The 12,128-nt window shown below is 44.6% G+C and overlaps 1 protein-coding gene across 3 annotated transcripts in view; it reads left to right on the top strand.

Moving 5' to 3' along the window:
* The first annotated feature begins 281 nt into the window (after positions 1-281).
* The window catches only part of NAV2 (neuron navigator 2), a 338,929-nt gene continuing 327,082 nt past the window's right edge, over positions 282-12,128 (top strand). For all 3 annotated transcript variants that reach the window (XM_054171581.1, XM_054171576.1, XM_054171575.1), the window contains exon 1: positions 282-400. In XM_054171581.1, the coding sequence (XP_054027556.1) occupies positions 326-400 (75 nt within the window). In that variant the 5' untranslated portion in view covers positions 282-325. The remainder of the gene's footprint in view (positions 401-12,128) is intronic.

Genomic DNA, 12,128 nt, shown 5'->3' with positions numbered 1-12,128 from the left:
CACTGAAAAGGTTGCTGATGGAGCAATAATGTGGCACAAACTCCTGGGTTTGGATTCGGCTCCCTCATCCTTCTGCAAGGCGCCTAAATGGAAACCTTCCTCTGAGCTCCAGTAGGATACAGAGGCTCACAGAATGGCTGCTTGTTAAGATGGAGTGAGCAGTGATGGTAAACAAGAATTGAGAAGGATGATAAAAGACATGGACGAGGTTTGAAGGAATTCTCTTGCCTTTTTAAAGTGGTTTTTGAAATTTTTTTTTTGGTGTTCGTACTATGGATTTTTAGGGGAGGCTTAAGGAGGCCAGAAGAGCCTTTGTAGCTGGGAAATGGAACCTGGGACTGAATCCAGCCAACACCAGAAAAGAAAGCCCGTGACACATGGACTGGAAGACCAAAAAAGAGTAAGTGACAAACGGCAGAAGCACTGTCTGCTCAAATTGCTGAATGAGGTACAAGTGGCAGAGTTGCTCCTTAGAGCTCTTTTATCAGTTGCTGCTCGCTGTGCTTAGCCAGCTGTAGATCTCTTCTGATGATGTATTTAAAGAAATGTTTGCTTTTCTCTTCAGGCTTGGTCCAATGCATGGAGCAAAGAGCTGAGAGAAGGGAAAAATGTAATATAGGAGTGAAAGAAGGGGGAAAAAAAGTCTCCAGAATTTTGGATGGTTATTGCTGAAGAGACTTTAGTGTAAATAAAGTGTACTGACTCTTACTGAGTCTGCTCAGATTATTGATATATCTGAGTCTCTGCTCAGACTATTGATTTATCTGAGTCTCTGTTCAGACTATTGATTTATCTGAGTCTCTGCCCAGATTATTGATTTATTGGAACTTTAGCTTTTTTATTAGTATCATTAGAGAGGTTGAAAAAGTGCTTTCTTGAGATTTGGTGATTAAACTTGCTGCAGGTGTTGTACACTTGCCAGTATCCTCGTTGTCCTGGTGGTAGCATTAGCCTTTTACAGTAGTTTCCAGGTGTGGCTTTGTCTTGAAACAAGCCCAAAGGCACAGTGGAATGTGCTTAGTGTCAGCTGGTGGACGCCGCTTTTGCACAAGTGCTTTGTGGAAGCTTCGTGTGTCAAGGTGGTGTTGAATCATTTAACACTAACAGATTGCTGCCTTAGGTTGACCTGAATGAAGTTACTGTCTGAGATAAACTGCAGCTTGTGAACAATTGGGACTTGAAAGTTGTTTTCTTGGCACCAGTCAAGCAAACAGTGAAACCTGATGTTTCTGGTGCATAAATCATTTATATCGTTTTCCATGTGGAGTTGATGGGCGATAGAAAACATTGCGTGTTCAGCTCGGTATGGAGAGCTCCTTTTCCCTCTAGCTTTTGCATAGGATTTTTATTTCAGCTGAAAAGTGAGTTGGAAACAAAAATAATGGACCCTCAGCTATTTTGCTGTTCAACAGTGCTGTCCATGTTCTGAGAGAGGGAGGTTTGTGTTGCAATGTCATCAAGTCTGCTGAAGAATGAAACTGATTTTTCCTGTCACCCCATTAGATAGCTAAGCAGACTGGAAAACTTTCAGAAACTGGAGCAAATGCAGCTGTTTCCTTAGAGAGAAATGGCATTTAGGGAAGACTTCTTTGGGGAACCAACTGGAAATCCTAAATGTACTTTAATTGCACCAAGCATTAACTGATGAGCTGCCAAGGTCTTCCCTCTGCTTGTTTCAAGGAAGCATTTTAGGGCTGAAGTAAATCAATAAGGCTTGAAACAAAATCCTTCTATTGACTTAGTTTCTGAAGGCTGCTAGTACATTTTTTTTCTCCTTAATTGTACAACATTATACTGTATGTAGGATATGATGGGTAAAACATTTGGGACCTGTGACACCAAAGCATACTATAATTGTTCTGATGCACCAAAATTAATGTGTAATTATGTCTGTCTCTCCTGGCTGATAGGTATAGAAGCCTACATCTCCCATCTGCTCCTGGCTCTGGGTATTTGGTGCACATGTAGTGTGAGGCCTCTGAATGTATAATATAACCCCAAGTGAGGCTCAGTGGCAGCTGGGATAACATCAATTGGTCATGCTTTGCTGCCATTCATTTTAACTTGAACTCTAGCCGTCATGGAGATTATTAAATTTATAATGATAGATGTAAGATCCATTTTAATGACTCTGCATGCTTGAGTGAGCTCTCTCACTCCTGTTTGCAAAACAAGTCTTAATAGAGTATTACATTTCATTTCCTATAGAACTTTCCAGGGGAAGATCACCGACCACAGCTTTGCTTAGGCTTGTGTTTACTGGGGGGAAAAAAAGCAGTTGGGAAGGAAAATGTTGATGCAGCTCAGTTGTTATTGTGGAGTCGAACCGTAACATAAACTTGGTTCTTAAGCTGAAAATCCTGAGGTTTCTGCTTGGGAAAAGTGGGGGTGTGACTGAGGGCCATTAAAATCGATCATCAGGAGACACTTTTGTTATTGGAAATGAGGCTTGTGCTGGAAGAAATAAGGCCGAGCTCATTTTAAGGCAGGCAAAGGCATTCTGCTTTTTATAACAGCATATTTTATGGACATAAAGTCAGCTGTTGGTTAGTGGGTTTTGAAGCAGCAAGAAATCAGTGTGTGTATGTACACCAATCAATGATGTGTCTAGCATGCCTTTCCCAGCTGAAAGACAGAAAAGCTGGGGTTGCATTTGTGCTGTAGAAATAAAGCTTAATTAGCTTTTTGCCCTTTTTTTTTTGGTTCCCCTTAAGTGTATTTCTAGGTCTCTGCTTAGTAGCTATATTGATTAAAGCAAGGCAAGATTTAGTGTTTGTGCTTAATTTTCAGAGGTATGGGGGTTTGGCTTTTGTGTCTGTTGGCTGGTCTTCAAGAACTAGAAAGTGGGCTGTGTCTGACCCTGCTGAAGTCAGTAGAAGCAGGTTCCTCTCACTCATCACTGTGCTAGCCTTCCAGGCTGAGTTCAAAAGGACTCCAGAATTAATGCTTGGGATAGCATTGCCTCTATCTATATCACTTATGCTGCAATTATTCCATGCAGCTTGTTAATACAGGAGTGAAAAGTGTGATTTGGTTCAGCAAGCATGTGAGTGGACCATCTGAAGGTAGTAGGATTCCTAACAAGAATATTGGTGTGAATAAAGTGAGATGACTTTATGCCAGTGTATGACCTTGCCAGTCTCTAAATACCAGTGATACAGGTGATGCTATGGACTCGTTGAGTTTGTGTGTAGGTTGTTGTTTTGATACAAAAAATGGATGATTGCTCTGTGAATGAATTCAGAGTTACCTAATTTTTTTTGTTCTGGAAGAGGAGACTTGAGGAAATCACTGTCAAGCAGGTAAAAACTGCTGCTGAAATGATCTGGTTAGATACACTTCAGTAGTCCTCCATCACGAAAAATGTAGTTCTGCCTTGTTCTGATTAAATGCATTTTCTGCTGATAAGTGAGAGGGAATGTTTCTGCAGTTGATTTCCATCCTTCATTCCCACTCTTGATTTCTCATTCAGATCAGTAACTCTAACTTAGTGGGACATGGTGAAGAAATGTGCATGTGTAGTAGTGACAGAAGTGTCTTCTGCTCTGCCTGCATCAACCTCTTTGACCAGTGAGTGAAATACAGCTGTGAAATGAGTTGAGACTTTGGAAGGAGCCCTGTGCATGTGTGTTCAATGCTTATCTGTGCTCTGTGGTCCAGCTAAACTTTGAGCTCTAATGAAAACTGAAAATTGCAAGAGAAGCAGAGAGTGATTTGTACCTCCAGTTCCCTGCTGTATTGGGTGGTAGGTGTGTGGAAGGGCTCTGTGCTCAAGTCCGTGGAAAGCTAATATTGCACCTTGCAGGGCTCTGGGGTTGTGTCCTGGGGTTTGCTTGACTGCAGAAAAATTGTCAACCTGGACTTTGATGTGCCAGCTCCAGCTACCCAGACATGCTACCACAGATCCAAAATGAATCTGACACTGGACCTTTCTGAAGCTGACCTGACTGTGGTCTTCCACTCTTACTGTTGCATTTTTACCTCTTTCTGCTTTATAGAAAACTTCCTCATAGTTTTGTAAATGATTTTTTTTTCTGAATGAAGGATGTGTGAGTTGCAGTTTTTCAGTGTTAAGAGCAGGCTAACACTTCTTCATGGGGCATCTTCTCTCTTGCCTTGTTTGCATTGAGTCTGTCACCATGATCCACATGACTGCAGCCATATGCTGTTGCTTGCTTTGCTTTGGGTGATGTTTTTCCTGGGTTGTTATTGATATGCTGCAGATTTGCTTGAGGATGCTTTGCTGTTACCTTTCTGGTGAAGTCAGCTGAAAGAGCCTAAGTGGTCTTGCATGTATTGACCTCCTCATACCAAGAACTTGTGTTGTTTAAGCAGGGCAATGCTGGCTGAGTACCACATTTATTGGTAGATTTTGGTTTGTGCTGAGACATTAATGCAGTTGATGGGTGCTGTGCTGTTAAACCAGTGTGAAAGCACTCGAGGATAACCACTTACAAATTGCAGCAAGGCTTACCTTAGGAAATTATAGCAGGCTGCTCTGTGATGTTTTGATCATGTAACTAACTGGGCTTTTATGGGAAAAGAAATACAGTAAAAATCCACTGAGCAAGAGAACTGAGGTTACCCTCCTTCAATTTGCATTTAAAGCCTCCTATAAACAGCACAGTCCCTGGGCAATTTTTAGTTCCTAGCTGTAGAGATCTTTGGAGGTCCCTTCCAACCCAAAGCATTCTGTGAATCTGTTTTCCTCATCCTTTCTGTGACTGAGATGCACCAAAGCCATGTTTTCTGTGCCACAGGACATGTTTGCCCTGATGCACAGCTTCAGAAGGCAGCCCACTCCTGCAGTCCTTCCACGTGCGAGGAGTCCAAGGCAAATGACTGAGGTTCAAGTGACTTGGTAGTGCAACACTGGGCCCAGTGTGTGTTTGTTCCTTTGGCAGGACAGGTGTCACTCAGCCTGTGCATAAGAGGCACAAGTAGGTAAATGCTGGAGCTTGTGGTTTGATTATTTTTTCTAAAGCAAGTGTGACTTCCAGAGGATGTCCAGCAGAACTCATTAGCACATGGTTTTCTGTGCACCCTCTCTAGAAAAATGGTCCTTATGAGGCAAAGGGCTGGCCTCTGGCTCTGAAGTAATTGTGGGGTGGAATAGTGTGTGGGCCATGGTATTAAACTCTTCAGAACCCAAAGGGCTGGGAAATTCCTGCTGGACAGTAAGTAAGAGGTTGCCTCTCCTGATGGCAGTGCCTGGAAGCAAATTTGATATCCCTGAAGTCTGCTATCTGTTTTGATATTCCTTGTGAAGGGAGTGGTGGGAAAGGGGATGGGAAAAGGAGGAAGGAAAGCAAAGGAAAGCAGTCTGTGATAGTTCTGACTTATTTATTAATTTTAGGACACATTACAAAGCTAAAAGTACCTCAAGGCTCTTGCAGAAAGGCAGAGACAGACATGCATTTGTCAGTGTTTATTTTTAGGCAGCGAGTGTTAGGGTTTTTTTTTCTGGTTGATTATAGTCTGGTTTGACAGATGTGATGTAGATGTGCTTATGCTTGCACACCACAGTGCTTCCTAACCCTTCTGAGAAACAAATATTAGTGACAACTTCCAGTGGCAGGAAAGCTACAGTGTATTCTTTAACCAGGAACTGAGATTTCTCTCTTCAGGTACAGTTCCAGGACTAGAGACAACTTCAGGCTTATTTGCTGGTGCAGTTTGTGGCTCTGTCACAGGCTCCGGTGCAGGTGAAGGAGCTTTTAGTGAGTGTGAGAAATGAGTTTCCTAGCTCTGCATTTCTCTTTGAAAAGCATCCTATGTCTGTGTATGCTTTCAAGCTCATCTATTAGCTTGATTGAATCGCTAAAAGGAGTATTTAGGGTGTAACAGAACCTGCCAGGAAAAATCAATGTGTTAGAGAGGTAAGCTGGTGCTTTCTTCTGAAGCTGTTCAAGGTTACGTTGGTCTAACTCAAAGTTAGCTGGTAGGAGGCTGCTGGACTAAGACATGGAATAATGAAATGGTTTGGTTGGAAGAGACCTCCAAAGGTTATCTAGTCCAACCCCCCTACAGTCAGCAGGGACATCCTCCAATACAGCAGCTTGCTCAGAGCTGTGTCCAGCCTCACCTTGAAGATCTCCAGGGATGGGGCCTCAGCTACCTCCCTGGCAGCCTGTTCCAGTGTTCTACCACCCTTATGGTGCAGAGCTTGTTCCTAACATCCAATCTGAATCTCCTCTTGTTTCAAACCATTGCCTCTCATCCTATCACTGCAGGCCTTTGGAAAGAGTCCCTTTGCAGCCTTCTTGTAGCCCCTTCGGTACTGGCAGGCTGCTCTTAGGTCTCCCTGGAGCCTTCTCTTCTTCAGGCTGAACACCCTCAGCTCCCTCAGCCTGTCTTTGCAGCAGAAGTGCTTCAGTCCCCTGATCATCTTTGTGGCCCTCCTCTGGTCCTGCCCCGTCAGGTCCATGTCCAGGTCCCTCCTTGAGGGCTCCATAGCTGGACACAGCACTGCAGGTGAAGGGTCAGCAGAGCAGAAGGGCAAGATCCCCTCTCTCCATCTCTGGCTACGCTGCTTTGGATGCAGGCGAGGCTGCCATTAGCCTCCTGGGCTGCAAGTGCACACTGCCTGCTCATGCCCAGCTTCTCACCCACCAGCACCCCCAAGTCCTTTTCTGCAGGCCTCCCAACCCGAATTCCCCTTGTGCTGCGGTACCTTCCTGTCATTTCCTAGACCAAGTCAGTTTCTCTTGTTTTTAGAGCAACAGGAGTGGGCAGTGCACCTGAGGGCCTGGCCTTTTCTTGTGCTGAGCTTTTGCCCCTCAGACAGCTCACTTTTAATTTCTGCTCTTTTTCTGGCTGTGCAAAGTGCCCCAGGGGTGGGGCATGACAGAGGACCACAGGCTGAGGTGGAAATGGCATGTGTGTAGCTCTGCAGCTGAGATGGAGCCGCTGTAGATACCTCGAGCTTCCTCCTATTCCTCAGGAGCTACTGCAGCTTCTGATGGGAATGAAACCTGTCTTTGTGAGTCTGCTGAGAGGCTTCTGCCACGTTCCATGGCAGTAAAAGTCAGTGAGAGGGTGGTCTTTGTTTTGTCTCTTTACAGAAGACTGTCATTCATCTTTTAGAAAAGAATGATCTGGTTTCCAAATGAGTTTGTCCTTGCAGCATTAGGACAAAATAGCAGGGGATTGAAGACTAGGCTGCTTTTCCTTGCTAACAGAGTATGATGTGTGGATGTCTCTTGAGGCTGTTCTGCATTGATGGTAATAAATATGTACTCGGTCTTGTGGAGCTATTTTTCAAGTGTTCTGCACTAAAAAAGGAGCTGTGTTCACGGGAGCTGAGGGGCAGGGAAGTAGCTTGAGATCTGATAATAGGGTAAGCTGAGAAATGGATAGAGACAAGGTAAGCTTGCTACAAAAAACCTCATTTATAGGTGGAAGATGAGAACTCTGCATGCTGCAAGCGTTCAGTTTGCAGTTTCTTTTCCAAAGTCTTTCAGCTCTTCCTTGTGATGACAGCAGTGACTATCAGATCTTCAGCAACGTGGAGGTTTTGTTTTGGATAAACAACATCCATCTGATAGAACTACTCCAAAAATGTAACAAGGCAGATGGAGCTGCCTGTGTTATTTCACTGGCTCTCTCTGAACGTTTCCCATTCAGATCCTCACTTCCTTCACTGAGTTTTGCTGTGTCATCTCAGGCAAGGTAATTACGTGGGCTTTTTTGGTAATGTCTTCAGTTTAGTCCTGTGATAGTCAGAATTCCAAAGTAAATCCTGTGAACACACAGGAGAAAGGAGAGGTTAGAAATTGGAGAAATGAGAGAACTGGTAGACTTTGGGCAAGGGAAGCTCAATGTCCTGCGAGATGGGCAGGAACTGGCCTTTGGTTCGTTGCTCTTCCACTGGTCTGCAGCTCTAATGTTACAAACTAGATGGTGCTGGCTCAGTGACCGAAAGTGTGTCCTTTTCATATCAGCCTTGATCCAGATCAATATGAGGCATTAGAGAAGAATGAAGATTGCATCAGCTGTCTGTGGTGCCTCAAGTAGTGCTTGACTATTACTCAGGCTGATGGCTCACATCCTGGTGAATGGGAAATCCATCACCAAACCCCAGCTGAGAGCTTTCTTTCAGACGTTTCATTTTTGCAGGTTTTCAGCACGTCCTGCACTCCATCGTTGTGAAACTCACAGTAGCCTCTGGAGCTGGGTTTGTGTTTTGGTTTTTGTTTTTCATTTGCCTTGTGATTGGCAGCATTTCACTTGCCATGCTGGCTCGTGGAGCTCCAGCTCAGCACCAGCCTGCCTTCAAACTCCTTTGCCTTTAAGATGCTTGGCGAAATAAAAGGCAGATTAGTTATAGTGTGTATGTGTTAGGACTGGAATAAAATCTTCATAAATATTTATCAGTTGGGCAAAATAAATACATGGATGCATCCTTTTAAACACTCAGATGGTGTGACATAATAGAGCAGCTGGCAGAGGATGAAAGTTGAGTATGGGGGAGATGCTTCACCCTGCACACACTGCGGGTGAACTGCTAAGTGCAGTGCAGCACGCTGCAGCACTGGGATAAAGGGAAGCATGTTCAGACAAGGATCTTCCCAGATAGGCTGATGAATGCTTTTGTAAGAGCTTGGGCCTTGAAATCTTGATGGTGGGTGGTCTGATGTCATTTATTGTGTTTACAGTAGCTGAATCTGAAGGTGTTTCATGCTTTGGTAGAATCAAAATGAGACGTGGTGCATGATGATAGTGTCACAACTGTGGCTTGTGTGACTGGAGAGGTGATTTTGTTGCAAGATAAGGTCTCCAACACAAAGTTTTCTCCCCCTCTATGCCCACAGCCTGGTTTTGTGGAGGGAGTTCACAAGACAGCGTGAAAGACCTCTGCCTCTTGGTCTTTCCGATCTGTGACATGGGGTAATACTCGCTTCAAAAAGCATTCTGGGACCTCTAAATGACAGAGCTGAGTGGCATGAGCAGAAAATCCAGCTTTCTGACCATACATTGTAATCAATAATAGCATGAGCACAATGTCTTGTTGATAGTCCCTGGTACTTATCTGCCTTTATCTGCCTTGCAGGTAATGCATTTTCAGCTTTGTAGATGCAGCTATGAGATTTTTCTGTGTATGAGCATATCTCTTTGTAGAGGAGAATATTAGTTTCTGGTAAGTGGAATAATAGGAGGAAAGATGTAGCTCTTTGGTTAGCTCTTTGCTTCAGTAGATGTGTGTGAAGTACTGAGGTGCAAATAAAAACCCAGCTCCCTTCCTCACTGCACTGTTACCCTGGGATCTGAATTGGCAAGGGCTCCAGTTGGGCTCCAGTAATTGGCCAAGCTGTCTAGGTTGTGACAGCAAGAGGCATCTCTGGAGATTTACTGAAAAGTTCAAACCCACCCCACCCTGAGCCTCTGTGTGTGGGTAACACAGGCTGCACTGCTCAGCCTGCTGCTGCCTTGCTGCAGCTTTGCATTGAAGGGGCTAACCTGTCTCCTGGAAGCCTCCTTTGGTGTTACCCTACACAGAAAGAGTATTTGAGACACACAGCCTCCTCTAGGACTCCTCTAGGATTAAGATGATTAGATTGTTTTGTTGAGGGAGGAATTATTTTCAACTCTGCTGGTAGCAGGGCCCTTACAGCTCTTGGGCAACGTGGCTGCAAGTTCCTCATGTTGTCTTGGGATCAGGGAGAGCAGGAGCATGGTGGAGGATGGGGAGGTAGAGAACTGGTTTCTTCTGGCTTTCCCTCTTGTTCCCAAGTTCTTGTGCTGTTCAAGTGCTGGTTTCAAACATCCCTGCTTCAAATTCTCTCTCTCTCTTCCCTGTAAATGACCATTCCCATGATGGCTTTTCCTTTGGGTATCAAAGTGCAGACAGTTCCTGTCTGTACAGTTTTGGTGTGCACTGGCAGAGTGATGTGTTGAGAGGAATGCTGGACAGGACCAGAGGGGTGTGTGGGAACAGAGATGAGCCCTCTTCTGCCCTGCTCTGAGCTCCTGGGGATCTGGGACAGCGAGGCAACCTTCTCTAATCTGCATCCGTTGTTTATGTTGCCAGAGATGATGGAGTAGCTGCTCTCCCTCCTTCCTTCACTCTTCCCTTTCATTTCTTCTGCCTTAAGGTGATGTATCGTGGCTAATAACATTTGCTGTGCAAATAAAAGCTGGTGACTGTCAAGTGCAGAATGACTTCTCTATGAGCAAGGTTTTAGTCCAAGGTGTTTTGAATGTCTGTGAAGAGGTGCATGCATAAACCCATTACCCATGCTAATTGGCTCACCTCACCAGGTGTCTGCAAGGCAAATGTCTAATTTATTTTGTAGATCTCTAATTTTGGATGAGGGAGTAGGGTGAGGCCCTCTTGCAGCAGCAGTTCCATCCAGAGAAAGACTTTTCACCAGGGAGAAGTTATTTTTCCTTTATTTCTTTGCAGTTAATAATCAGTGGGAGAACCTAAGACAGGGAATGGTTGTGGTGGGGCTGAGTCAAATTTTCTCTTTCAGCCCTGGGGCAAGTACTGTGTGCATGGATTTACTTCATTTCCTTAGTGCTGTATCAGGCTTGCATCTGTTCCTGGGGTCAGGAGGACAACCCCCATCCCTGATGAACCTCAGCACATGCCATTAACAGCCTCACACCGCACCAAGAGCTCTGGAGTGTATTGTCCCTGCTGCCCTTGCTGACCGCTCGGGGATGTGCCTTTTGAAGAGAGGGAATACAAAGACTGTTAGTGTGGTCCTTGGAGGATACAACAGGATGTAATTATGTTTCCTTAAAGCTTGCACGTGGCTTCAGCAAACTTAAAGGCTGTCAAGATGCCATACCCAGATTCTTTGGGGAGTTTGGAATGACCTGCAAAAGAATAACAAGCTCAAGTTAATCTATTGCAAGGCAATTCCTGTACTGAATTTAAGAGATCTCTTCAGTTGCCAATTCAGATTAGCAATCCAGAGTGCTTTTGACATTACCACGCTTAATTTCTGTCCTGTGGCCATTCTTACTGGGCTGCAGTGTGGATTCCAACTCAGGACCTTTTGTGGCATCTAGATAATGGAAACAGTGAATCTTGGTTTGTCTTTAGTGGCTGCATAAAGGCTGTTAGTTTCTGTTTGTATTACAGTGTCTCCTCTGCAGATAATGTCCAAGAGAACACAAACCAACACGGTGACTGCTTGAGTAAGTTACTTCCATCCTTAGTGCTTGCGAGGGAACTGTGACCATGCACTTCAGCAGACTCCAGTGTCTGAACCTATTGTGTGTCTCCAACCCAAGCCTGTTGTCAGTGGTCCTGCAGTGCCACACATGCTCTGTTAACAGAGAACATAGACTCAATAAGGTTGGAAAAGACCTCAGAGATCATCAAGTCCAACCTCCCACCCAACATCCTGCAGAAAAACCCTTTGGAGGTGCAGGCTTTCAGGAGGCAGATTCAGGCAGTGTGTCAGATGGTTGTGCTGAACTTTGGAAGCCAAAGAACTCTTCATAACCATCGATGATAACTTAATATCCATGGGTTTGTTGGTGTGGTTTTTTTCCCTTCTGGCCCCCTGCCCAGATTCTCTAATGATGAGTGGTTATCTTTGCAACCTTTCACATTGTTGACAGTGATTAATAATGTGTTGTGCACACTTCCATTGCATCAAATACCAATTTTTTTGAGGGTAATGGGGAAAGAATATCCAATTAAAGAACTAATGCAATTCACTTCACAGGCTGTGATTTGAGTATTGCTTTTGGGAAGGCAGGGCTGTGAGCCGTGGCTTCCAGGGTGGCTGCGTGTGCTTACGGGAGCGTTACAGTGCGAGGCTCATTTCTATCAGTCTCCCAGTGCATGGTGACTGAAATGTGAGCAAATGAGCACAGAAACATGGTCTGAAAGGATTTCACTGTGAGGAGGAATATCTTTTTGTGTCTCTGGATTCCTTTCTAATGTGAAATCACCAAGTGGTAACGACAGCCAATGCTTGTACACTCGAGAGGAGTGTGGCTCAGAAACCTTGGTTTGTAGGCAAAACTGCTTGAAATTGCCATTCTGGGCTCTCAGGCAGTAAAAAGTGTGAAGCTGATGACTGGAAATAAGAGGTGCATACTGTCCTCATACTTGGATACCTCTCATGTAATTCCTCTTCCCTCAGTTGCCATAACTGTTTTTAGTC

Source organism: Dryobates pubescens, chromosome 22, assembly GCF_014839835.1.
Source record: "Dryobates pubescens isolate bDryPub1 chromosome 22, bDryPub1.pri, whole genome shotgun sequence".
In the NCBI taxonomy this organism is placed as follows: Eukaryota; Metazoa; Chordata; class Aves; order Piciformes; family Picidae; genus Dryobates; species Dryobates pubescens.
The sequence above is the reverse complement of the archived record's forward strand: the minus strand, read 5'-3'. Positions and strand labels throughout refer to the sequence as shown.